The 24,589-nt window shown below is 37.1% G+C and overlaps 1 protein-coding gene across 2 annotated transcripts in view; it reads left to right on the forward strand.

Moving 5' to 3' along the window:
* The window catches only part of LOC122825189 (nesprin-2), a 79,704-nt gene that overhangs the window by 23,882 nt on the left and 31,233 nt on the right, over positions 1 to 24,589 (forward strand). The window contains exons 21-55 of one of the 2 annotated variants that reach the window (XM_044106375.1): positions 246 to 389; positions 480 to 611; positions 820 to 1,002; positions 1,120 to 1,257; positions 2,065 to 2,250; positions 2,353 to 2,475; positions 2,615 to 2,794; positions 3,561 to 3,665; positions 5,027 to 5,125; positions 5,518 to 5,565; positions 5,655 to 6,020; positions 6,111 to 6,187; positions 6,278 to 6,434; positions 6,721 to 6,816; positions 7,633 to 7,785; positions 9,022 to 9,222; positions 10,328 to 10,420; positions 10,559 to 10,717; positions 10,869 to 11,039; positions 11,158 to 11,292; positions 11,995 to 12,194; positions 13,803 to 13,917; positions 14,661 to 14,822; positions 15,359 to 15,508; positions 16,024 to 16,200; positions 16,997 to 17,152; positions 17,335 to 17,496; positions 18,053 to 18,223; positions 18,575 to 18,711; positions 19,620 to 19,809; positions 21,707 to 21,889; positions 21,972 to 22,085; positions 22,173 to 22,348; positions 23,713 to 23,860; positions 24,155 to 24,249. In XM_044106375.1, coding sequence (XP_043962310.1) covers positions 246 to 389; positions 480 to 611; positions 820 to 1,002; positions 1,120 to 1,257; positions 2,065 to 2,250; positions 2,353 to 2,475; positions 2,615 to 2,794; positions 3,561 to 3,665; positions 5,027 to 5,125; positions 5,518 to 5,565; positions 5,655 to 6,020; positions 6,111 to 6,187; positions 6,278 to 6,434; positions 6,721 to 6,816; positions 7,633 to 7,785; positions 9,022 to 9,222; positions 10,328 to 10,420; positions 10,559 to 10,717; positions 10,869 to 11,039; positions 11,158 to 11,292; positions 11,995 to 12,194; positions 13,803 to 13,917; positions 14,661 to 14,822; positions 15,359 to 15,508; positions 16,024 to 16,200; positions 16,997 to 17,152; positions 17,335 to 17,496; positions 18,053 to 18,223; positions 18,575 to 18,711; positions 19,620 to 19,809; positions 21,707 to 21,889; positions 21,972 to 22,085; positions 22,173 to 22,348; positions 23,713 to 23,860; positions 24,155 to 24,249 — 5,282 coding nt within the window. Of the gene's footprint in view, positions 1 to 245; positions 390 to 479; positions 612 to 819; positions 1,003 to 1,119; positions 1,258 to 2,064; positions 2,251 to 2,352; positions 2,476 to 2,614; positions 2,795 to 3,560; positions 3,666 to 5,026; positions 5,126 to 5,517; positions 5,566 to 5,654; positions 6,021 to 6,110; positions 6,188 to 6,277; positions 6,435 to 6,720; positions 6,817 to 7,632; positions 7,786 to 9,021; positions 9,223 to 10,327; positions 10,421 to 10,558; positions 10,718 to 10,868; positions 11,040 to 11,157; positions 11,293 to 11,994; positions 12,195 to 13,802; positions 13,918 to 14,660; positions 14,823 to 15,358; positions 15,509 to 16,023; positions 16,201 to 16,996; positions 17,153 to 17,334; positions 17,497 to 18,052; positions 18,224 to 18,574; positions 18,712 to 19,619; positions 19,810 to 21,706; positions 21,890 to 21,971; positions 22,086 to 22,169; positions 22,349 to 23,712; positions 23,861 to 24,154; positions 24,250 to 24,589 lie in introns of both variants that reach the window. The other variant, XM_044106376.1, reaches the window with a different exon arrangement.

Consider the following 24,589-nt stretch of genomic DNA (forward strand, 5'->3'; position numbering starts at 1 on the left):
TACAAAGCTTACATGACTTCTCCGATTTTTTGTTTTCTTTTTTACAGTTTTTTTTCTCCCCTTCCCTCTTCCTTCCCTCCTTCTTCTCCCCTTTAGATTACGTAATTTTTAAATATTAAATGACGTGAACAATAAAGTTTTTACTGTTTCACTCGAGTAATTATTTTTTCTTTTTTACTTTTCCTTGAATCCAGTTTTTGCCTTTGCTTGTGACATCCTGTTTTTATGTTTTTCTGCACTAAAAGGAGCTCCAGGAAAGCGTTATCTCTCTAAAAACCCAACTCAAGCACATCCTGGACACCTTGGGGAGCCGACATGCAGAAATCCCGCCAGATATCCGGAAAAAGATCCAAAATGTGGAACAATCCGTCCAGAAAGCAGAAGAAATGGTGACATTAATTAACTTCCATCTTTACCGACACACGAATCATCTTCCACCAAAACCGTTTTTTCCAAACTTTATGTTTTTTATTCAACAGCTTTTGGAGACGGACAACCCAATCAGGAAACTTTCACGCCGAGTCAGGGAACTGGGTTCTGGTCTGGAGAGAGTGAAATCTTTACTGCAGCAGAAAAGTCCAACAATCAGAGAAGCTCAACGTGTCCTGAAGGTTTTTATGTCTTCATTTTGTATTTTTGTCTGTTTGCTTGAACATCTTTTTGATAATTTCATAAAATGTGATTTTTTTCCCCCCATATATTTAAATTACTTTCCCCGCTTTTAATCAATGGATTAAACCTTTTTGGTGTCTGGAACTAATTTTATTGCAGAAGAAGCAAAGAAATGTGCTTCAGATTGTTGTGGTTGTTGTTCTCCAGTGTGTGTGGGATGAACTGGATGCCTGGCACAGCAGCTTGATGCTCCTAGAGAGCGAAGTGCAGGACGTTGCGGAGGACCAACCGGATGAGGCCCAGCTCCTCATGGACCAGCTCACAGAACCGCTGCAGCTCTATCAGAACGCGTCCCGCCTGGCTGAGAACCGAACCGCCTTCCTCAACAAGGTTTCCTTCTTCTCTCATTACTCAGATATCTACACTCAGCTCAACCAGGACTGAAAAACATTACCAGTTGCATAAAAACGTGTATGCTGATGTTTCTATTTTCCTCCCGGACGTTAGATTCCCGCCTGCCTGCAGGAGTTTGAAGACATTTCTCACCGAGCGTCCTGCTGGTTGGATGAAGCCCAGTTATGGCTTGGCACTCAGTGCACGTTTACAACAGCCAAAAGTCTCAGCAATCATGTCAAGTATTTACAGGTCAGAGGTCCACTGAGGCTCTCGCTGGTCTACAAATGTCAGCCTTTTTTGACCCATACAATATATGTTTTAATTCAGGACAGACAATTTAAAGGGCATCTATTTTACAAAATTCACATTTTGTGTGTTTTTATACTTCTACTTGGCTCTCCACTGCTTCTAAAAACAACTGAAGTGTTTTAAAAAAGACCAGGATGTTCTTTTAGTGTCTGGAAAATTTGCAAAAATTGTTAAGTCACATTCGACAGGCGCTGTGCCGTTACCTAGCAACCCCAGCCGAGCTCCAGCACATTTGATCAGTTTGTTTTACCACTGTACAATGGCTGCTGGAACAGACAAGTGTTTTGTTGTTGCCTTACCGTAAAGACCACCACTTGCTGCATTCTTTTTAGTTGTGCAGGAGGCTCCAATTTTGCTTTTCAAAGATGTATGGTTGCATAATTGCCCATCTGTTTGCAGCCATTTTCACGTGCGAGTGTAAAAGCTGAGTGGGGGGCGTGGCCTGCAGCAACTTATTTGAATTAAAAGAGTCACAGACCAAAAAGGGCTTAAAATAGGCAGAACTGAGCAGATTAAAATCTCAAATTCTAAGAATTTGATTAGATTTTTTTGCAATAAATGTAAAAAATCTGTTTTGTACAAGACATAAAGCTATCCCAAAAACACAGTATTACCCACTGATTTACAAGTAAATCAGAAACTTTAAATCAGATATTACACTTTGCACATTTTATCCCAACCGTGTATTAACTGGTTGTGATATTTTTGCTTTTTTTTTTTTTTTTTTTACTGAAATTTCTGGAGTAGTTGATCCTGGAAGACTCTGACAGGATCAGATACACCCTGCAGGCGTTTAAGTCGGGCCTGGCGGAGATCTCTGCCGTGTGTGACGTCAGCGCTCAGGAAGAGAGGCTGCACCAAAGAGACCAACAGGTTCAGGAAATGCAGCAGAGCATCCTCGAGCCACTCGACCAGCTCCAGCAGGCTGCTGCGGTAAAAACCCAAAAATAAAAGCACTTTTTTGATGCTAATGCTAGCACTGAAAGCTCCCACCCAACTGGAATACTTCGAAACTGAAGCCAGTTTCTTTTGCAGATAGTGGAAGTGGTTGAAGCTGACATTAAGGCGATGGAGAAAAACGTTTCAAAATTCAGAAACGTTTTATACTCGATGGATGATGCAGACGTAGCGCAGGCAGAACGACTTTACGACTGTGAGGTAAAAAACAGCTGATGACGATTCGATCGTCTGTTTGACAGTTAAATGCTTCAGCTTGGTTAGAACTTGTTTAACTGATGCATTTTCTGACTAATGTGGACGTTTTAACTCTAGTTTAAACGGTATTTTGCACTTAAAGGAGATCCTGAGCCAGATTCAGTCGATGCAGAAAAGTTTGGAGGACGTGGAGAGCTGGAAGGAGGAGGTCCATCTCCCCGAAGGAGCAGAAAACCTGCTGATCTTCTCCAAAGCCAGAATGCTGCTTGAGCAGCTGGAAGGGCTGGAACAAATCACCAGAGAGAAAAGCTGTTTGCTGGAGGTTCGGCACGTTTTAGGACGGGATTATGTCAACATGCTGTCAATGAAATCTTATATAAGTAGAACAAAAGTTAAAACATTCAAAAGTATTACTATTTTAAATGATGTGAAGGATTATTAAATAAAACGGCTTTGTATATTTTGAGTAACTCACTGATTGTTCCATATGTGATATTATAATATATTTTAACATTTGTGTACAAAGCGCATATATTTATAAAAAATTTTCTTTACCAAACATATTCAAAAGAGATTTGTAAGAAGAGAACTTAAATTTAAATATTTGTATACATATATACTCAGAACTTTGACAATGGAAAGATGTATTTCAATTAAAGGTATCGGTTTATGGAACAATCTAAATCTTTTCCTAAATTTAAAAATAATGTGAAAATCCTTCTGTTGAAGCGATATGAAGCTGCTCTTTGTGTATTTAAATTATTCTGTAATAGTCTTCTGAGTTGAGTAACTTTTATATCTTCTTGTGAATATGGGGCACATATTATAAGTTCATATTGCTTTCTGCTCTGTTTAATCATTATTTCCTTCAGTTATTACATTCACTTTTATTTATTTCTGTATTGTATTTAAAATACAATACAAACCTGTATTTTTTGATTACAGGTTGGCAGCTTGTTTGTTTTTTTTGATGACAAGAATGACGTGAAGCAGAAATCTGTGTTTTTATATGTCCATTTTCTTTAAATAACACAACAAATGAAACAGGCGTGATCATTTGTCTTTTCTTTACTGTTCTTGACTAACAGAACAAAAAGGAAGAAGAAGAATCGACCGAGAATCTTAATATTATCTCTGATTCATCTGAAGCGATGCCGCTGCTGGAGAACCCTGCACACAGACGCTTTTTCCAGGTAACAACAATAACAATGTTATTATTTTAAAGAAAAGCTTCTAAGAAGACTTGAGTGATTTAAAACTTTATTATCTGAGAATTTTGATTGCCTTACACTGAAAAGCTTGCGGGATTTTGCCACTTTTAAGTTATATGTTTGTTGGGTCTGTTTTCTGGATTTATCTGAATCTGCTTATGAAAGTTCTCATAATAAAGTTAAAGTTAAAAGGGAAGTTCATCAACTCATTGAATATTAGTTTGGCAGCTGTGAAAAAGTCTGGCTTCATTAATTGATTGTTTTTCCGTCTGTAAAAGGACTTTTTAATTACTTAACTTTTTCAGTCCAGTTTTTGGTCACTTGTATTTGGCTGACAAAAAGTGACCAGCCTAAGCTAAATAATCAATTTAACTCGACAGGTTTCCTATGAGTTTATACGAGTTACAAGTGTGTATTGAATGCTACGGGTCACATGTGGGAAATTTTTAAATAAGTTTTATTACAGAAGCTTGTTTTAGGTCAATAATTGAATATTGACTAAAAAAGCAATAGTTCCACTGGCAGATTATTCTACTTATAACATGTGAAAAATGATTTGTTACAAGGGAAATAATCTGCCAGTGGAACTAAAACTGGGTTGCTAGGTGACGGGCTGGACTTGGGTGATGTTGCTAGGTAACGGTGCCAGTGGAACTAGAACTTTTTTATCAATACTAAAGAAAATCCCACCTTTATATATGAATAAAGGTTGTGTGTATATATATACTTATAAAGGTGGGATTTGCCAGTGTTGTACTTCTCAAATTTTTTCTCCTTCTCTAAAAATTTGTTATTAAGTGAAAGTTGCTTACTTCATCACCGTGTAGAAAATAGAATAGAATAAAATAGACTTTACTGATCCAAAGGAGAAAGTGCTTGCTAGTTGACTAGCTACTCCCTCCAAAATGTTATTGGCAATAGAAATATAACCATAAGAGATAAAGTTTCTAAATATAAATATGCCTAAGAGTGATGTAAATAATTCAATATGACTGAATATAAATAAATAACTAAATAAATAAGCACATACAAATACGTTCATCTATAAATAATCTATAAATGAGTACTGAGAAAATTAGATTAATTTAGCTTAAAATATTGAAATATTAGATAAACATATATTTTTATGTATTATTTATTTTATAAATATATACATAAATATATCAATACTTACTAAACTGATGTAGTTTTTCATATTATGCTCTAGATTTGAGTAAAATCATTCATTCATCCATGAAAGTAGCACCGGCGTATCGACACAGTTCAGTGACTGAGTGATTATTGCTCCATTTTAATTCAACTCACACGTCTGGTGATTTATTAATTCTCATCCCTGCAATCAGGAGGCTTTGGAGGTGTATGTTACAGAGGAAGAGGAGGATGAAGGAGATGAGAGTTGTCACTCTTCCTCCTCTGACACACTAACATGCAGTATTCCAGAGGTAAATCTTTGAAATAATCCGAACCTGAGCCCAACTCTCTTTTGGGCTCCGTTCAGAAAATCTTTACATCTCCTGCTATTTACAAAACATACAAATTTTTATTCTGAAGAGAAATAGAAATGCTCTTTGTATTTATTAAGCTTCCTTTTAATGATTTTCAAATAAAATCCATGCATGTATCCTTTGCTACTAATTAAATTAACCCATTTTTGGGTGAAGTGAAGCTGTAGCGGACAGGTTTTTGTTTCTCCTTAGAAACCCACTCCTCCACTGTCTAGAGCAGCTGCTTGAAACGCTTCCTTTCATCCATACACTCAAAACGAGAAGGTCATGTTTGAATAAATTTGTGGGCATGGATTTTATTTGCATTTCTATTTCCACAAACTCACCAGGACCTGGAGGAGCCACTCAATCTTCCGGATGAACGAAGGGAGGACATGGTAAAAATATTAGAAACATAAGGATATGAGGATTTATTCTCAACAAAAACAATAACATGTTAGATTAAAGTGATACATTTGTCTTTCAGGAGGAGCAGAGTGCAGCTTATCAGGCTGAAAACGGTTCAGACGAACCTGGAATCACTGATTTACGTGTGAAATTTGGACTTGATGACAGTTTTGGACCCTCATCTCCAAAACTGGACTTGAACGCTTGCCAAACCTTTCATTTTGAAAAAGTAGAGGATGACGAACACGTTACAGGATCATCAGAGCAGAAAATGGCCGACGTCGATCCACAAACAAACCCGTGTTTGATGGAAGCTGCGGTGGGAGAAACCAGGCTGATTCCTTCGAGACCCGTAACTCCTTTTTGCTCTAAAAAAGCCTCAGATGAGCCGAGAGAGGAGGAAGATAAACGTCTGTCTTCGTCCTCGGCTGACCTTTCACACCCGGTGAGTGTCCAAGAATAATGGAAATTAAAAATGATGCTAATTTTTAAACTATAATCCAACAATCTGGATGTTTTCCTCTTTAATCTTCAGGAAGTGTTAAACAAACAGAAGGAGCAGAACGAAGTCAGTCCAAGTCCAGAATCTCAGAAAACTGAAGCATCATTTGGGTAACAAACTGCAAATGAGAAGAAAAAATGTTTTCATACTGTAGTTTGTTCAAACCTACAGCACACCCGTCCTTATTCTGTGTCCCTCAGCTCTCCTGATGATGATGACGATGATGACGATGATGTGGAAAATCAGCATTGGGCTCATATTTGTTCCCATGTTGGGAAAAAAGTGAGCGCTTTGAGGAAAGTTTTGGAGGATCAGCAAAACATGATCTGCACTCAAGATGGAGGAAAAAAGAAAACGGTTGGAAAATACGTGAAAAATAAATGTGGAGTGACAAAATACATCAATAGAAATACCGAATAGATGTTTTCCATCTATTCAGGCCTTTAAGTTTTCAATTTAGCTACAAATTTAAGTTGTTAATTTTAAATGAAGCAGAGTTAAAGAAAGAAGAAGAGGGGTAAATTATTTTTTTCTACTTTAAGCAGACTAAGTATAGAAAAAAAAAAGATTCGAATGCATTTCAAAGCATAAATTGCTTCCCGATCTAAAATGGAGTTTCTTCTTCTTTTTTGTTTTCGTTCAGGTTCCAGGAAAAGAGTCCATGTCTGCAGCATCTGTTTCATCGGTTCTACAGCAAATAAAAGACACAAACGCTAAGCTGAGACAAACGTTACATGAGGTACAAAAGTAATCTGAAAAGTGAAAACAATCCAATTCTCAACCTGGTAATTTTGACAAATTGTGTTGATTATGTAAGATTTAATCTAGCAAGATAATAAAGAAACTAAGATGACATGTAAATAATTTTTTATTAATACTTCACTTTTTCAATCAAATTTTGGTTACTTCTATATAGCTGACAAAAAGTGACCTGTCAGGTTTCCTATGAGTTTATATGAATTACAGGTGTGTATTGAATGCTATGAGTCACATGTTATATATAATACATGTTACATTATAGAAGCTTGTTTTAGGTCAATAATTATTGAATATTGATAAAAAAGCATTAGTTATTACACTTATAACATGTGAAAAATGTCTTGTTATAAGTGAAATAATCTGCCAGTGGAACTAGAATTTGGTTGCTAGGTGACGGGGTGGTTTGGCCTGCGTTGCTAGGTAACGGCGTTAGTGGAACTAGTACGTTTTACTTAATTATTTACTTAAAACAAGCTCCTATATCTTGCTGGAAAACTACTTGTAAGTTAGTTTTGTCTTATTTCAAGTGAAGATATTTTCACTACAAACGAGACCAAAACAACGTGGTAGGATTTTGTGTTTTTGCAGCGTTTCAGTGATAAAAAGAGAGTTAAAAAAAAAACTAGAACCAGAACAGTTTGATTTGTAAAATATTCAAGAAGTTTTTAAGCTTTTCTTTTCACTTAGTGGTTTTGCTCTATTTTGTGTTCGTCTGCCACATAAAATCTCAATAAAAAACTGAGGTTTATGTTTGTAACGTGGAAAAAAGAATGACTGTAACTTCGGTAATCCCCAGGTGAAGGCCTCAGGTTCTTCTCATCCAGGAGTGAAGAAGAAGTTCAGCGAGGCGGTGCAGAGCGTCGTAACTTGTCTCAACTCATCAGCCGACCTGCTGACCCCTGATGAACCTGCAGCGGCGGATCCTCAGCTGAGGCTGCTGCAGCTGGAGGTGGGTGACCACCATCAACCTGCTGAAGTTACAATATTATCAGCAAACCTGAACATACAGCTTAGAGGTGGAGGAGTACCCAAAAACTGAACTCAAATAAGAGTAGCTGTTGGGTTTTCTTGTTCAGTACTCATATTCTCAATGAGTGAACTGTGTTCATTTTTATTGCTAACGTTCAGGTGATCAACTTCTTCACGTCTTTTCTTTGTTAGAAAAGTGCTGCCTACACACAAGAACTCGCTCTCATTGCCCCCAGTGGACAAAAGCGGTACAACATGCACATAAACCGAAAGTGACAGGATACAGAACTTTTAAAGTAAATTAGAAAACATGAACACATAACACAAAACTCAAAGACAAGTTAAGATGAGATCATATTCTAACAGTAGCACTGCTTCAACATGTTTTTAATCTAGTAAAAGTAAAATTCTAAAGAAAAGAAATTTCTCAAGTAAAAGTCAAAAAGTATTTGGTTAAAAGTGCTGAGTAACTGGAACAAATTATAATTTAACATTTAAAAACCACATAATCAGATGGACCAGAATGTAAAGTTAAGTTAAAATTTTGGTATTGTAAGGACCAAAAGGACAATAATTCATACAAGTAACAAAAAATGACAAAATCAGACAAAATAAAATTTTTCCAAATCAGTTTCTTTACATATAAATCTTATGAACCTTTAACAAAAAACTGAAGGTTTCTTTTAAATTTTTGATTAAAACATGTTTGTTCTTCATTCAGTGGGTAGAGAATCCAGAAATTTTACTCAAGTAAGAGTAGAAAGGTATTTGGTAAAACGTTTACTCAAGTACTGAGAAAGTGATCAAATTATCAATCATTTAAAATAAAAATAAAAACTACATCATCAACAGGCCAAAATCTAAAGTTAAGTGGAGATTTAGCTATTTTAAAGACCAAAATGATAAATAAAATAAAAAATAACAAAATTAGACAAGAAAAATCCAAATCAGTTTCTTTAAAAATAAAAATTAAAAAAACTTATGAAACTAACAAAAACTTCAAGTTTGTGGTGATTTGTTTTTTCTTTATAAAATCCAGAAATTTAACTCAAGTAAGAGTAGCGATACTTCATAGTAAAATTACTCGAGTAAAAATAAAAATTACTCCTAAAAACAATTTATTTCAAAAAAGGCTGCTAATGTAAATGTAAGTAGTTACTTCCCATCTCTGGCTCTACATTTCAGGGGTTTTCTTGTTTTCCTTTGTTTGTCTCAGAGTTTATGGGCTCAGTTGGAGCCTTTAGCTGAGCTGGTGGGTGAAGTGGAAGCACAGATCAAACCTGCTCTCCGGATGGGAGAATCAGACGCTCACAGCTGTTTGGCGTCGCTTGACGATTTTATCCAGACGGTCCAGCTTCTCCTCACCTCCTCCCACAATCGGCTGCTGGAGCGCTCAGGGCTGCAAAGCCAACATCAGGTTTGATGTATTGCAAATCAATGCCAAGCTTTTCCAGATGTATAGAAAATTTCTCTCTTTAAATGCTAAAAACACAGACCATCATTTAAAGGGGTAGTATTTTGTAAAATTATGTTATAATGTTATTCCCTTATTAAAAATATTCCTGGTTTTTTGCCTTGATTCTTTCGTGCATGTTTGGGAAATTTTTAAATCTCCACGGCAACCATGCAGCTGTGGAAATCACCTGCTTTCACCAAGCGTCGTTTTTTCAACAAAGCTCCTCCTCACAGCTTCACCCCACTCAGCTCCTTCAGACTAGCCAGCAGTAATTAGCAAACATCTGTTGTGAATTTGTATCCACTAAACTCACTACATGACCTACTTCTCAGTGAAAGACTGGTAAAAATGTTGCTGGAGACATTCTTTTCCTTTGGTCCAACATCTGTTTAGAGTCACAAAAGCTACATGAAACAAATTAGCTTATAAAATAGTTTTGTTTTTTTTTTAAAGAAAGAGGAGCACTTTTATGTTTTAAAATGACTTTTTTTTTTACACAAAAGGAATGAAACAATGTTTGAATAGAACATATAGAAAAATAGAACATATTGTTTCAATAGAACATATTGTTTGTAGTAGAAAGTTACTACAAACAATAGTAGTAGCTATTGTTTGTAGTACAAAAGTACTTCCAAAAGTAGCAAACTAATTTGCAACCAAAAGACTTAAAAGTTACAATTTAAAAAAGAAAGACTTTTTCTTACACTGTTAGAGTTCTTTGTAAAAATGCTTTACATTTATTTTTATGTTTACATGTTTGAAACAATAATTTTTTGACATTTTTGACCCAAGTTATTAGGAGCAACATGTTTCTCTGTAACCACCGACTGCAGAACCCTAATCTAGAGGGCCACAGAAATCACTATGGCGGGCTGCATTTGGCCCCGCGCCTCCAGTTTGACACATGCACAATATCCCTGTAGTTCAAGCTGAAATAATAAAACTTTGTAATAAAATTTAGCCAAATAACCCGCTAGTAAATGATTAATGATGAAATTAATGATTAAATTCAGAGTTTGCTGTGAAGAACTTGATAAAAATCAGCGTCTTTCTCTCCGTACTGTAGACTCTTCCCTCCTGCCAGCCTCGTCTCCTGGATCCATTTGACACGGGACTTTGTGAGACCTTCCCAAACCTGAAAGGTCCGCTCAGCTTTCAGGTAACAACCGCTTTCTGAAAAAGTTTTAACAACAAGATTGCAAACATTTTCATTACATTTAAATTTTTTCCCTGCTGTTTTTCTGAAAGTTCAACCCATAAATATTCTCACCAAAACTCTGGTTCTGTATCGTCCCAGTGTGAGCCGGGCGGAAAGGAGGAACTGCAACACGCCTCCCAATGCTTGCTTCAGGGGATTTCTCGCCTCTTGAAACGGAGTGAGGAGAGTTTAACAGAGAAACGGACGAGCCTTATTCCCAGCCGCAGCAAACTTCAAGCTGATCTCTGCAGACACAAGGTATCTGATTATGCAGGCAAAGCCCAGATTTGAGTTAGAAACTCCACTTTTCCCACAAAGTGAATCCAACCTCCAAGAGTTTATGATTCTTGTTTGTTGAATTATTTACCGTTTAACTCACTTTTGTCACAAATCTGGATTCATTATGCAGAAACTCCTCCAGGTCCTCGGATCCCAGCTGTCTTTTCTTCAGTATCTATTCCAGCATGAACCTAATGCACTTAGCAGCAAGCAGGATGAATGGGCACATCTGGAAGTCAGGGCCAAAGCTCTGCAGCAACAAGTTCTAGGAGAAAAAGTGGCTTCTCAGAAGAGGCTTCGGGTTTGTAATGTTTGTTTGCTGAAGGCCATTTCAGCTTCTGCACACATAAATACGCATCTTTGTTGTGTCTAAAAATCTGTTCTGAAACGTAAGGATTTTATGTTTGCCTTTGCTATAGGACTGGACCCACTGGGAGCAACTTTGTGGCCAACTTGGCAGCGTGTTGGATGAGTCTGAAGCTTTTTTTAGCGCTGGAGGACCTGAGGGAGACGATGAGGTGGAGACGGTGGAGCGGAGGCTACATGCCTGCAAGGTAAGTCCAGTGAAAACTTCACTCAGCTTATCCTCATTTCTTCTCTCAGGTTGCCTAGTTACTCCTTTTTCCAACAAAACAGAACCACAAATAAACAGGAAATACAGATCCGTGAAGGGGGAAAAAGAAAAAATCCCATTGAGATTTTAATAAAGCTACTAAAGGAGAAAAGGGATCAAAAAAACATGTTGCATTAACAAATAATGCAACATTTGAGACGCAAAAAATTTAAAATTTAAAAAAGACAGTGGGATTTTAAGTTTAAGAAACAAAACCCACAAACACTATTTTCAAACAAATGGAAAAAAGATTATTTTAAAATAGTAAAACTCTTCTCAAAAACATGAGTATTTACCAAAGTACAGTTTGAAAATGTTGTTTTGTTGTCATGTATTTATAAACAAACAAAATAAATACAGAAATCATGTACCACTGTAGACATAGAAATTAGTTTGAATTAATCAGATTTCTTTGGGAAAAAGCACGTCAACATACATTTTGTCAATATTGTACATTTTATTTACTCTCATGTATAAATTATGTATTTTCCTGCTGAAGTTTAAACATACTACGTTGATTATTTTTATTTATACGCCATATTTTCATCAAAATAAAGTTATTTCTTCTGCGTTTTGAAAAAAGTAATCAGAAGTTTTGCCATTGTTCAAACTCGACATAAAACTTGTTCTGCTCGATTCCCAGCGGACTCTGATCCGGCTGGAGGAGAGCCGCTCCGTGCTGGGATCGTTTTTGGACCACAGGCTGGTGCTGCAGGCAGAACCCTGGTTCGGAGCCTCGGTTGTACAGGAAGGGGGCGCTCTGGAGCTGCGATGGAGAGGCGCCTACAGGCAGACGGAGCAAGAAATCCTCCGCCTGAGAAACATCCAGGAAAGCAGAGCCAGGTGGGCAAGATGGAGCATTACCAACCTGAAGCATCTAATCAGGAGAAAACGTGTTTGAACAAGAAGCAGAGGAGCAGAATTATTATGTCTTGAGCTCTCGACGAATTGAAATAACCAGATGAGCAGTTTTATTTAGAATTACACTGCAAAAGCACAAAATGTTACCAAGTATTTTTGTCTGTTTTGTAGTGCAGATGTCTTATCTTGTCAGTTTGACAAAACCTACTGACAAATAGTTTTTCAGCAACATAAAGGAACAGTTTTCTTTAAAGTTTTATTGGCTCTAGTGGCCTTTATCTGAAAGTGGAAGACATGCAGGGAAGGTTGCCAGGCCGGGAATCGAACCCGCAACAGCCACATCAAGGACCCACTGTCATTGAGCATCAAAATATTGCCTGTAAAAATTTAAATTAACAAAATATTGACTGCATAAAAGAACCAAGGTGGCAGTTATAGCTTCCTAACTTTTAGGGTTGAATGTTTTTTATATTTTGTTCAAGAATATGCTTTTCTTTATTTTCCTAGCAATATATTTGAGAACTTTGTTCCAAAAGCATCACAGTATTAGGATAATTTTATTGAACTGGTGTGTCTGCAAAGCAAAAACAAAACATTACTAATAAAAGAAAATATCATTTAACAAGTTACACATCTGGAAATGTAAAATACTTGCACTCCATTTGGTGGCTAATTTTTACTCTTCTTGTTGTGCAGAAGGGGCCACACAAATTGATTACAAGAGCCATAAATGGCCCTCGGGCCCCACTTTGAACACCTCAAGTATAAAACTTGGAGGAATAAATAATCTAAAGCTTTAGTTGTCTTTGATTAATATTTTCATCTTCATTTCACATGAGAATCCAGCAAAAAGCAGGTTTACTCTACATTATATGAATCCAAATATAATTTGTTGTTTAATTAGAAAACAAAACAAAACAAAAAAAAGAAATAAAAAGTGGTACTTTTTTGTTTTCAAGCATGCACTTATGAGCAAAAATTTTTTAAGGGGTATAAATGTATATAAGTTAAAATTTTATGTTTCAGATCGATTTTTTAATGTTTCTGCTTGTAATTTCTATAAGAAAGTTATATTTTTGTCTTATTTTATCCATATTTTAAAGATAAGGATAAGTATTTAGTTCAATTTGATGCCATAAATCTAATATTTGTGTACCTTTTCAGTCAAGCTGTTTAAAAGTTTTGAGTGATTGATTTTTGATTTATTTAGTCATTGAAACACTAACAATTTAAAGAGTTTTGATTGCCTTTAAATCAAGATGGTGGAGTGAACTGGGAACAGTTCAGTCTCTGACTTTGAAGCAGCTTAAAGACGTTGAGTCAAATAACATCCTTGGATTATAGTTTGTTCATCTGAGCGGGAAGAATTCATAAAAGTACAGTTCGTTGCATTTCTGGATTCAGAACAACAGACGGAGAAAGAGTTAAAAGAGAAGACAGGTATATACAAGAAAAAATTAAAAGGAAGCTTATCTTTTATTTTCATTTTTGCCTTTGGACGTCCACCAAGCTGGCCTTTGGTGTGTGGGCGGGGCCTTTCATGTTCTGCCCCGCTGGTTGATCTATCAGTTCTGGCTGTCCTCCCCACAGATTCCTGGCTGCCGTTGCTTCGGTCGGTGAGCGTCTGCTGGGCGCCGGCGAACACCTGAAGACTTCCTCAGACCTGAGTCAGGAATCCCTTCAAAGGCGACTGCTGGAGCTGCTGGTGAGGCTCTTTCATCTGCTTCATTAGAAATGACCTGCAGGACGAGCAGGCTGCTGCTTTCTGCAGTGCAGGGATGATGCCAACATCAGTGGCTTATTATTGGTTTATTATGGTTTGTTATGGGTTTATTATGGGTTTATTATGGTTTGTTATTGGTTTATTATTGGTTTATTATGGTTTGTTATTGGTTTATTATGGGTTTATTATGGTTTGTTATTGGTTTATTATTGGTTTGTTATTTAAGACGTATTTAAGTCCGAAATGTTTTAATGGTTTTCTTTAAATTCATGAAAAGAGTGTATCATGAGCACTGATCATCCATCCATCCATCCATCCAGAATGACTGGGAACTCTCATAAAGTTTGGAATTTGAATAAAAAATGTGCAGGTCCCCATGTTAGGAAACAGCAGAATAACGCCGAAGCATGCATTGATTCATTCATTCATTCATTCATTCATTCATTCATTCATTCATTCACGTTGCATTCTCTTGTCTCTTAAAAATGAGACACATGATCTTATTTTTAAGAGAGATCTGCTTAACCCACGGTTCGATGTAAAATAAAATTTACTGTGAACAAAAATCCTTCAAATGATAAAAATTATAAATGTTTCATCAAACTGACCACATTAAATCACTAAAACCACAATACAGTTTTTCAGGTGTCCTTAGTTTAATAAAACCCAAAATAATGTTCCAAACATTAATTATAATTATTCCAACATTGTCAACTTTTCCCCAGGACGTCTCCGTGGAGCTGGCAGCCGTTTCCATGGAAACCGGCCGGCTTGTCCACCTGAGGGTCGCCCAGTGTCTCAAACTGAGAAGTCAGGTCTCACAGCTGGAGGCCAGCTGCAGCCAGCTGACCTCTGACCTTTCCAAGATGCTGGAGCAACTGCTGCAGGTTCAGTGTTTCAGTACTTAGAGAGAATAACGTTTTAAATTAGATAAACAGATATGAAGCAGCTGAGAGTGTTTGAGAATGTGTCAGGTTCCATGTTAGCTCTGTTCGTTTTCAGAAATAATTAGACTCAGAGAACCGCCCTCTGCTGCTGGGAGTATAAACTTAAATGTCTTCTAGGCGATCAGAGAGGGGAGGAATCAGCAGGAAGGTCACTTTTAATTTTTTCTCTCCATTCATCACCGGTGACTGGAACCAGATATTTGGTTTCGCTATAATTAGTCAGATTTTGCCAGATTTTTTCTCCCAGTTGGTTGAGTTTGAAGCCTTACAATCTGGAAACCATGTCAGCAGATCTTATCTTCTGAAGAGAGATTTAATAACACAGACACTGACGATGTTCTCCTTATAAATACCAGATTTTTTATACAGAATTACTTTGATTAAGAGCAATAAAACCAACCAGCAGAGCATTAAAAGGGGCAGATGTTTATGTGAAATGAAAATCAGTTACTGTTATGTTGGATTATGTTTCTTAGCGCCTGGTGAACGAACAGCCGCCACTAAAGCTGCTGTCTGAACTGGAGAACTGGCTGAAGGAAACAGAAACTCGGCTCAGCCGGGAGAAGAAAAGAGTCCTGACGGCCAAAAATGCAGCTGAGATGGTTGAAATTCTGCAGCAATGTCAGGTGCGTCTGTGTGTTTATGCACTCATTTAAATAGTAATTAAATTAAAGATGCTTTTTTTGTCAGAATTTCTGATTTAAGTTGAACTAGTTCAGCTGGCAGGTTATTTTAATAACAATTAACGATTATTAAAATAATGAGAAAATACTTTTTCATCAATATTAAGGAATTATTTAGCTAGAACAATCTCTTATATCTTGCAGAAAATTTACTTTTAAGTTAGTTTTGTCTTATTTCAAGTGTACCAAGATTGTTTTGGTGGCTAAATAAATCTGTAAAAAATTATAATTTTTCTGCTACTTCACAATTAAATGCAGCTTTGTCTCGGTTTATTACACAAAAACATTAACGTTTGTTGTTGCAGTGTGACAAAGTATAGTAAAATTATGATTTGCATTTATTGTTCTGTACAAAATCTCAAAGGAAGAAAATAAGTGTAAAATTAAGAGCTGTTAAAAAAAAAACCAAAAAAAAAAACCTTGTTACAAATAAATTCCTCATATCTCCTATTTTCCAGGCGTTAAGGACAGCTGTCGACAACTGTCAGCAGCTCCTTGATTTTATGTCCCAGCCTGGGTCCAAAATGGCGGGAGCAGACGTCCCGGCTCGCCGCTTGGAACGCACGACCTTCGCAGAAAACCTGGGCGGCGCCAGACAGCGGTGGCTGCTCCTGCAGAGGGATCTGGACTGCCAGGTCAGCGCCTCGGTGGAACCCGAGTCAAACGGGACCCATTACCCAAAACTCACATTTTTCACGTCTTTGTACTTCCAACTGCTTCCAAAAACCATTTTTTAACAACAAGTTCATGTTTCTTTTTTTCTGTTTGTTTGGAAAATTAGCTGTTTAAAAAAATTCCCAATTGTTAAGTGACAGTGCGCTGTTACCTAGCAACCAAAACGAAGCTCCAGCACATTTGGTCAGCTGGTTTTACCGCCATAAAATGGCTTCAGAAAAGACAAGCATTTTGTTGTTGACGTGACATCCAGAAACCACTTGCTGCATTCCTTTTGGTTGCGCAGGAGGCTCCACTTCTGCTTTTCAGAGATTTATGTTTATATAATTGCGCATTTGTTTTTGTTCATTTTTATGTGTGAGTGTAAACGTCAAGTTTACAGCAGCAACTTTTTGGATTTAAAGTGATAAGAGGCCCTAAAACAGCTCATTCTGAAAGAAGCAGACCAAAAATCTAGTTATATATGAATGACGTCTAAATAATGTAATGAAAATGTTTTTTATAGAACAAAGTTCTGCGCCAACCCGTTCAAGGACGCATAATGGGTCACCTTTAAAGTTTTGCTGTTCAAACTAGTTTTATTCAAGTTTTAGAAATGGAGGAAATGTGATTTGAAGACAGCTTGTGTGCTACATTGATCAGTTTATAGATTCAACATATTGTTAAATAATGTGTCCAAAATGCACATGTCCATCCAGAGTAACATGGAAACAATGACTGTGTTTGAATTGGCTCCATTCCTCTTCTTTTCCTCAGATTCATGAACTTGAACACATCCATCATACTTGTGCAGAACGAGAGAAACATCTGCAGAAACGGCAGGACTGGACAGAGCAGCAGAAGAAGAGGATGAGTCAGTGGAATCGGCCCGGCAGTCAAACCCTGGCGGGCTGCGCTCTGCTGGAGTGGGAGGTATGATGATGGAGATCACACAGGGACGTGTGGATGCTGTGGATGGTTTTCTATCTGAGTGACTTTGTGTTTTCTGGATAGTTTTCTATCTGAGTGACTTTGTGTTTTCTGGATAGTTTTCTATCTGAGTGACTTTGTGTTTTCTGGATAGTTTTCTATCTGAGTGACTTTGTGTTTTACAGGCTGAAGTTGCCAGAATCCAGCAGGTTTCTGCAGATCTGCAGGATCTGGGAGAAGGAAGAAGAAGAGTGTCTTATGGGAAGGAAGAGAAGCTCCTGTGGGATGAGATCTTCTCCGGCCAAGTGGACAGTGTGAGGCGGGCCTGTGTTGATCTTCATCAGCAGGTAAATCAACCTCAAGGTCAAAGGTCAGATTTACTCACTGAGAAGGAGCCATGATGGATTTAAAGATTCTGCAGGTTTGGACAAGTTTGGTGGACTGGAGTCCAATCATTCCTTCCTTCCTTCCTTCCTTTCTTCACTCCCTCCCTCTATCCTTTCCTTTCCTCCCTCCTTTCCTTCCTTCCTCCTCCTCTCCCTTTCTCCCTTCCTTATTTCCTCCTTTCCTCCTTCCCTCCCTCCTTTCCTTCCTTCCATCCTTCCTTCCTCCCTCCCTTCCTTCCTTACCTAACTGTCCAGAATGAAGTTGTTTTATGACCATCCTTTGTTCCTGTGCTGACCGTTGGACCAACTCGATTCTGAAACCATTAAAGATAAAAACATTTTCAATTGGTCTTTATTTCATTCCCCATAAAAAGTATAATGTCCTTCCATCTTCTTTTACAAAACAAACAATGTTTTTACATTTTAAACTTAGAGAAACGTCTATAAAGAATGGAACCTGAAATTACCCAAGCTGTCTAATTGATTTTGGTTTCTGTTGCTTCTGCTCCGTTTCCAGATGGAAGATCTCAGAGCGCATCTCGAACAGTCAGTGGAGAAGTGGAGTTGTTTCCGTAGAGCTCTGGGGGAAGTTACTTTGTTGACCACTAGGGTGCGCTGTGCCCTGCAGCAGCAGCGAACGCCTCTCTTCTCTCTGCAGCAGGCTGAAGGAAACTCAGACCGCCTACAGGTGCGAAATGAACTGGTCTCCATAAACACATTAAAGCTACAAAAACAAACATAAATGTATATTATCATCAGAATCATTTATGGTAGTTTATTAGTTTTAAAACAGGTTGATCTAGAGTCTAGAACACTGAGTGGCTACAATTAAAGAAGGACTCATAAAACTTTAGTGTTTGTGTGGAACAGCGAGCTGCAACTGCGGTTAAAAGCCTCCGAGTCCGGATTTGAAAGGTTCAGTGAGAGTGTGGGCATTCACAGACTTCAAGCTGTCAACTCTTTTATTACTTTTTGGGGAAGTAAATGCACTTCCAGAGAGCGAGAGCTAAAAGGAAAAGGTGTTTTTCATTTTGCTCAGCACCTCCAGGTGAAGGCGGAGGAAGACGGAGAACAACTTTGGACGGATGTGGACAAATCCTGCAGGATGCTGATGGAGACGCTGCATGATGCGTCAGCGCAGCTCATTAGAGATAAAGTAGAGGAGCAGCGAAATGGGTCAGTGGAGGGAAACATTTAGATTAAAATTTTACCAATTAATGTAGGGGTGTCCAAAGTGTGGCTCGGGGGCCTTTTGCGTCCCCAAGTGACAAAGGTTTGTCTCACTGGCTGATGCAGACGGAGACGTTTTTTACACCAGTTAGGACAAAATTAAAATCTTCTCTAAAAAATGTCAGATATTAGGTTATACTAATAAAAAATAAATAAATAAAATTACGAGATTAAAGTCAAAACAATATCAATCAATCAATCAAATTTTATTTGTATAGCACATTTCAGCAGCAAGGCATTTCAAAGTGCTTTACATCATAACAAATACAGAAACACAAAGTCATGCAACATAGAATCAACAATCAAAACACATTAAGTCAGGTTCCATCAATAAATTTGTAATTGATTACGTTTCAAATACAACTCTAAACAAGTGGGTTTTTAGTTGAGATTTAAAGGAAGTCAGTGTTTCAGCTGTTTTACAGTTTTCTGGAAGTTTGTTCCAAATTTGTGGTGTGTAGATGCTGGATGCTGCTTCTCCTCCTTTGGTTCTCATGTTATGAGAATAAAGTCTTTTTATTTTGATAATAGAATCATATAAAAATAGTCAAAGTAATACGAGAGTAAAGTTGCAATAATATGAGTATAAAATCATAATATTTCAAGAATAAACTGAATTACAAGAATAAAATTGTAGTAATGTGACAATCAAGTCCCAGTATTTAAAGAATAACGTCATAAAAGAATAAAGTTGAATTAATATGAGAATGAAGTGATTTTATTTTGAGAATATTTCTATTTAAAGGATTTGCCTTTAAATTAACTTTTCTTTTCTCATTTCTAAAGTTATTGCTTGAACTTTGTTGCTTCATATAATTATTACACACTCAGTACCTTTATGTTTGCCTCATTAGGTGGAACAAAATACTCACAGAGATAAAAGAGGAGCATAAAAACACCAAAGGCATTTTCTCCCTCTGGCTTGAATACTCAAATCTATCTGAGCGCTTTTCTCTTCGTTTGCAACACCTGAGGAATGAGTGGGAGGAGTTATCAGGTTCCTCACCTGGACATGATGCAGAAACCACAGTTTGCTCCTTCAAGGTGAGTCAGAGTCTCATCAACTTTATCACCAACCAGAACTGAAACAAAGTCATTTCCAAGAAACAGGAGAAATGATTAACTTAGAAAATTCAGCCTTAAAGATGACCTGTTATGTTTCCTTGAACAGGTGAGGGTAGGTGGCCTGTCGCACAAACATGTTCATCAAATGTTTAGCATAAAATCATTCTTATATAAAGAGATTTTAGTTTTAAACTCCTTTCAGAATGAGTTGTTTTAGGGCTCTGTCTCCCTTTCATGCATGAATTGTGATGCTTTATGTCAGGATTTATTTCCATATTTATTTTTTAAGGCATAAGAAAGGGAAAAAATAGGGTTTTTTTTCTGGGTGATCAGTTGTAATTATCTCCAAATACAAATATATTTGGAAAATACATCAGTAGTATTAGTCTTTAGGGGTTTCTTGATATCAGTATTTTTTTTTTTTTTACCTGCAGGAGTAGAAGCAGGGACCGGATGTTCCTGAGTTGCTTTTTTTGGTCTGCCTGCCATATTGGAGTTAAAAACAAATCCTTGCAGTTGCAGTGGGTGGCCAGTAGTTGGCAGTGTATTGTATGATGCACTGCTGTCCAGATCAGTGGTCTGTGTGCATTTATAACATAACATTTAAAATGCAAGAAAATAGCTGTCCAATGCAATGACCGCTTTGGATGAAAGGGTTAAGTGTAAACTAACCCTTTCTGGCCTCTTCTGGCCTCCAACTTAATGTTCGAACGACTCGAACGTGAAAATGGCTGCAAACAGATGCACAATGATACAAAAGTACATCTTTGAAAAGCATTTGTAGAGCCTCCTGCACAACCAACAACAATGCAGCACGTGGTTTCTGGATGGTGAGTCAACAACAAGTAAGTCACTTGTCTCTTCCAGCAGCCATTGTACAGCTCATATGGCGGTGAAACCAGCTGGAGCTCAGTTTGAGTTGCTAGGCAACGGGGCAGACAGCTCATTTTTCAGACACCAACCAACATTAACCAACAAAACTCAACAGGTTTTTCTTTAAAGCGCTTGAGCTGTTTATGGAAGCAGTTGAAACCCAAATGGAAGAAAGAAAACGTGCAAAAAGTGGATTTTACACAATAGGTCTCCTTTAAAGTGAAAATTGCACACCGGCAGTCTCCTTAAAGATACATCAGATTTATTAATTGTTGCCAGAAGTTCACACAGAACAGAACTGTACTTGGACCTGATGCTAATTTTCCTCTGGTTAACCTAAAGTGCATTTCTGTCCAGGTTTGTTTTTTCTGCTTAAAACTGGCAAGAAAATACACAATAAAGCACTGAAAGCCTGAGCCTAAGTGCTGGAGTTTAACCAGGTTCACAAACCCTGTTTTTCAGCCTCCAAATGCATTTCTTTTTTCCTCTTTTCTTTTTTTTTTTTTTTTTTTTTTTTGTTCAGAATCATTAGATTCCCTGCTTGACTCATCTGTTCCAGGTGCAGGTTCGGAGAGTCCATGCATTACGTTCCCAATTTAATTAAATGTTTTTCTCAATACCTGCTCTTCTATTCTTGGAAAGGAACGACGTTGCATGTTCTTCTGTTGAGAAGGATGACTGAAGACCTGCTTCCAGTCGGTGCACCTGCCCTCCTCTCTAACCTGTTGCAGAACATCCAGATGACGTGTTGTTGTTTTGCTCATTTGACCAAAGGAAAATGTTTTTATTTTTTTGGTTTCCGTTTATAATACCTCCTTCGTTCCTTTCTCTTCCAAAATTCAGCGGAAGAGGCAGTATGTTGAAACGTTTTACTGCATAAATTGCGTTTTCCCACAGGACTAAAGTATCAATTTATTTGAATGAGACAAGTGGAAAGTGGCAATACACTGCATATAAAAGCCTGCTCTTGTTCCTCAGCTTGTCTCCTCTTTTCACAATCTAGAGGCTGCAGGATGCTGCTGATGAGCTGCAAAGTGATGCAGGAGATGTGCTGGCAGCATCCAAAGCTCTTCTTAGGCGACTCGAACCTTTACCTGCAAATTTAATCAAATCAGAAGCCAGGTTGTTGAGTCGCGATGTCCTGCTGCTGAACCAAGAAATATCAGAAAAAAGGAGAAATCTGGAGGTGAGATATTTTAAATGTGACACATAAAGTATGTTGTTTATCATGGAGGTTGTTAAATATGACGTATTGTCTAAATGTTCAGGAGGATTTGGAGCGAGAGAGACGATTTAAAGCTCAGCTGGAAGCACTTGAGGAACAGATGCAGAACTCGCTTTTTAAACTGCGTGGGGGCGCATGTGATGCAGACAGTCTGGAGGTTTTAAACTCCCCTTCTGCAAACCTTTAACTAAAAAACAACAACATAGTTTTTATAATTTTGTACTTTGTCTTAAACTCAAAGCAGGTTCTTCTGGATCTCAGTGACATGACTCCATCACTAGTGGACGTTAAAGAGATGAGTGGCGACATAACCCTCAACAACGAGGAGATGGAGAGAGTTCAGTCCCTCAGCAGGCTGTGGGCAGAAACCGTTACCAAGGCAACAGACGAAAACATGCGAGACAGTTTGATCTACAACATGTAATTATTGCCATGTAGAATCCAAACTGTAATGGAGAGAAAAGTTTGACATAATGCACTACTTTTGAAAAACCAGAAAACACAAAAGAAAATTAACTCACAAAAAATTTAATGACAAAGAAATATTATGGCATGAAAATTTAAAAAGAATAAACCACAAAGTACTGCAAAAACACAAAATCTTACCAAGACGTTTTGGTCTAGTTTCCAGTGCAAATATCTTAGTAAACTTGAAATAACATAAACCAACTTAAAAGTAACTTTTTAGCAAGAAAGAGGAGCTTGTTTTAAGTAAATTATTCCTCAATATTCATGAAAAAGTTAAATTGGCAGATTATTTCCCTTATAACAAAATGTTTCCACGTTATAAGTTAATTTATCTGCAAATAGAACTAGAACTTTTTCATAAGTAATAAGTAATTATTTACTCCTATATCTTGCTTAAAAGTTACTTTTAAGTTGGTTTGTCTCATCTCAAGTGTACTAAGATATTAGCTAAGATATTCACAAATGAAATAATGTGCCAGTTGAACTAGAACTTGGTTGCTAGGTGATGGGCTGGGCTTGGCTGGAGTTGCTAGGTAACGGCGCCAGTGGAACTGGAACGTTTTACTTAATTATTTATGCAAAACAAGATCCTATATCTTGCTGAAAAGTTACTTGTAAGTTAATTTAGTCTTATTTCAAGTGAACCAAAATATTTTCTCTACGAATCAGGCCGAAAAAAGAGTGTAAGGTTTTGTGTCTTTGTAGTGTATTTACTGAATGATTAGAGCTTCAACTTGTCACAAATGTAACAATTCCTGGTTTTACATTCATCAGAAGGAAAGAAAGGTTGTGTTGTGTCTTCATAGTCTCAGAAAAGTCTCTGAAAAACAAAATGTACCGCAGATGAAACTGTGCATAACCTGAAAGGATGGGTGATAATGCCACATTTTGATGGATAAAGCTGTAAGAAGCACGAAAAACACAGAAGTATAACTACTTTAACTTTAGTCATTTAAATGTAACACTGCAATTCTTTAAATAATCACCAGAGGCACAATGAACGCTAAATATAGCTCTGGAAAAAATTAAGACACCACTTAAAAGAATCAGTTTCTGTAATTTTACTTTTTATAGGTATCTGAGTGAAATGAACTCTGTTCTTATTAATTTAGAAACAACAATACGAATGTTTTAACTCAGAGTTCAGAAATCCATATTTGGTGGAATAACCAGGAGGTTTTCAATTGACTCTTATTTTTTTCCAGAGCTGTACAATAAATTTCCTGTTTTTTTACAGTTAAACTTTTTTCCCTATCTGTCTTACAGACAGTGATTGACAGTTTGCCTCTGAAGTCTTTGTTCGCTTTATTTTATAGAGTTTTGCAAGATGAGCTTCAGAGCGGCTATGATTTTGAAGAAAAATGTGAAAAAGTGAAAATGATCCAGGAACACCTGCAGCGAGAATCACTTTGCAGAAAAGATCTGAGTCACTCAAACCTTAAAGAGATGCTGGCTGTCCATCAGGTTTGGCAGATCTTACAAATTCATTCATTTCTTGAGTTTTACCATTTATAATCTGAGGCTTTTCCTGCACATTCAACAAGTTTTCAATCATAATAGAAAGAGCACAGAATAATTGAAATGCTAATATGTTATCTCAGGAAACTGCAAGTTCAGCCTCAGACAAATAACTATTATTTATGTCAAACTTCTGGACCATAAAGTTTCACTTTATGGTCCAGCTAATTTGAGCTAATTTGTTAAAACCAATGAAGGTTTCTGGCTTCTGTTCTTTAATCTAACAAATCTGTCCCACAGAAAGTTCAGGTTGAGGTCATGAAGGGGCATCAGCTCCTCCAGAACCTCGTCTGTGATGCCCTCAACCTTATGGAAAAACAAACTGAGGACAAAAGGTGAGTAATGATGCGGGAAGTTTGAACAGATTTATGGTTTTTAACCGATTTAGGAATTAGGACTTAGTGCACTGTAAAACATTTAGAGGTGGTTTAATCTGCATTGAAAATGCAATTAAAGTCGACAAGAAAATTGTTTTGGTTTTAACTCAGAAATTAAAGTTTATGAAATTAATTTAACAGCAAGAGACAAGTTGTCTAAAGATTGTTTTTTAAATTCATTAATCTTGAATTGTTAGTTTTAACATGATGCTGCAATTTAAACCAAATAATTATTTCACAATATGGAAGAAAAAAAAAACTGCCCTCACCTGAAGAGCCACATTTCTCTATTATTTCA

The sequence above is a fragment of the Gambusia affinis genome, linkage group LG22 (assembly GCF_019740435.1).
Source record: "Gambusia affinis linkage group LG22, SWU_Gaff_1.0, whole genome shotgun sequence".
NCBI classification, from domain to species: Eukaryota; Metazoa; Chordata; class Actinopteri; order Cyprinodontiformes; family Poeciliidae; genus Gambusia; species Gambusia affinis.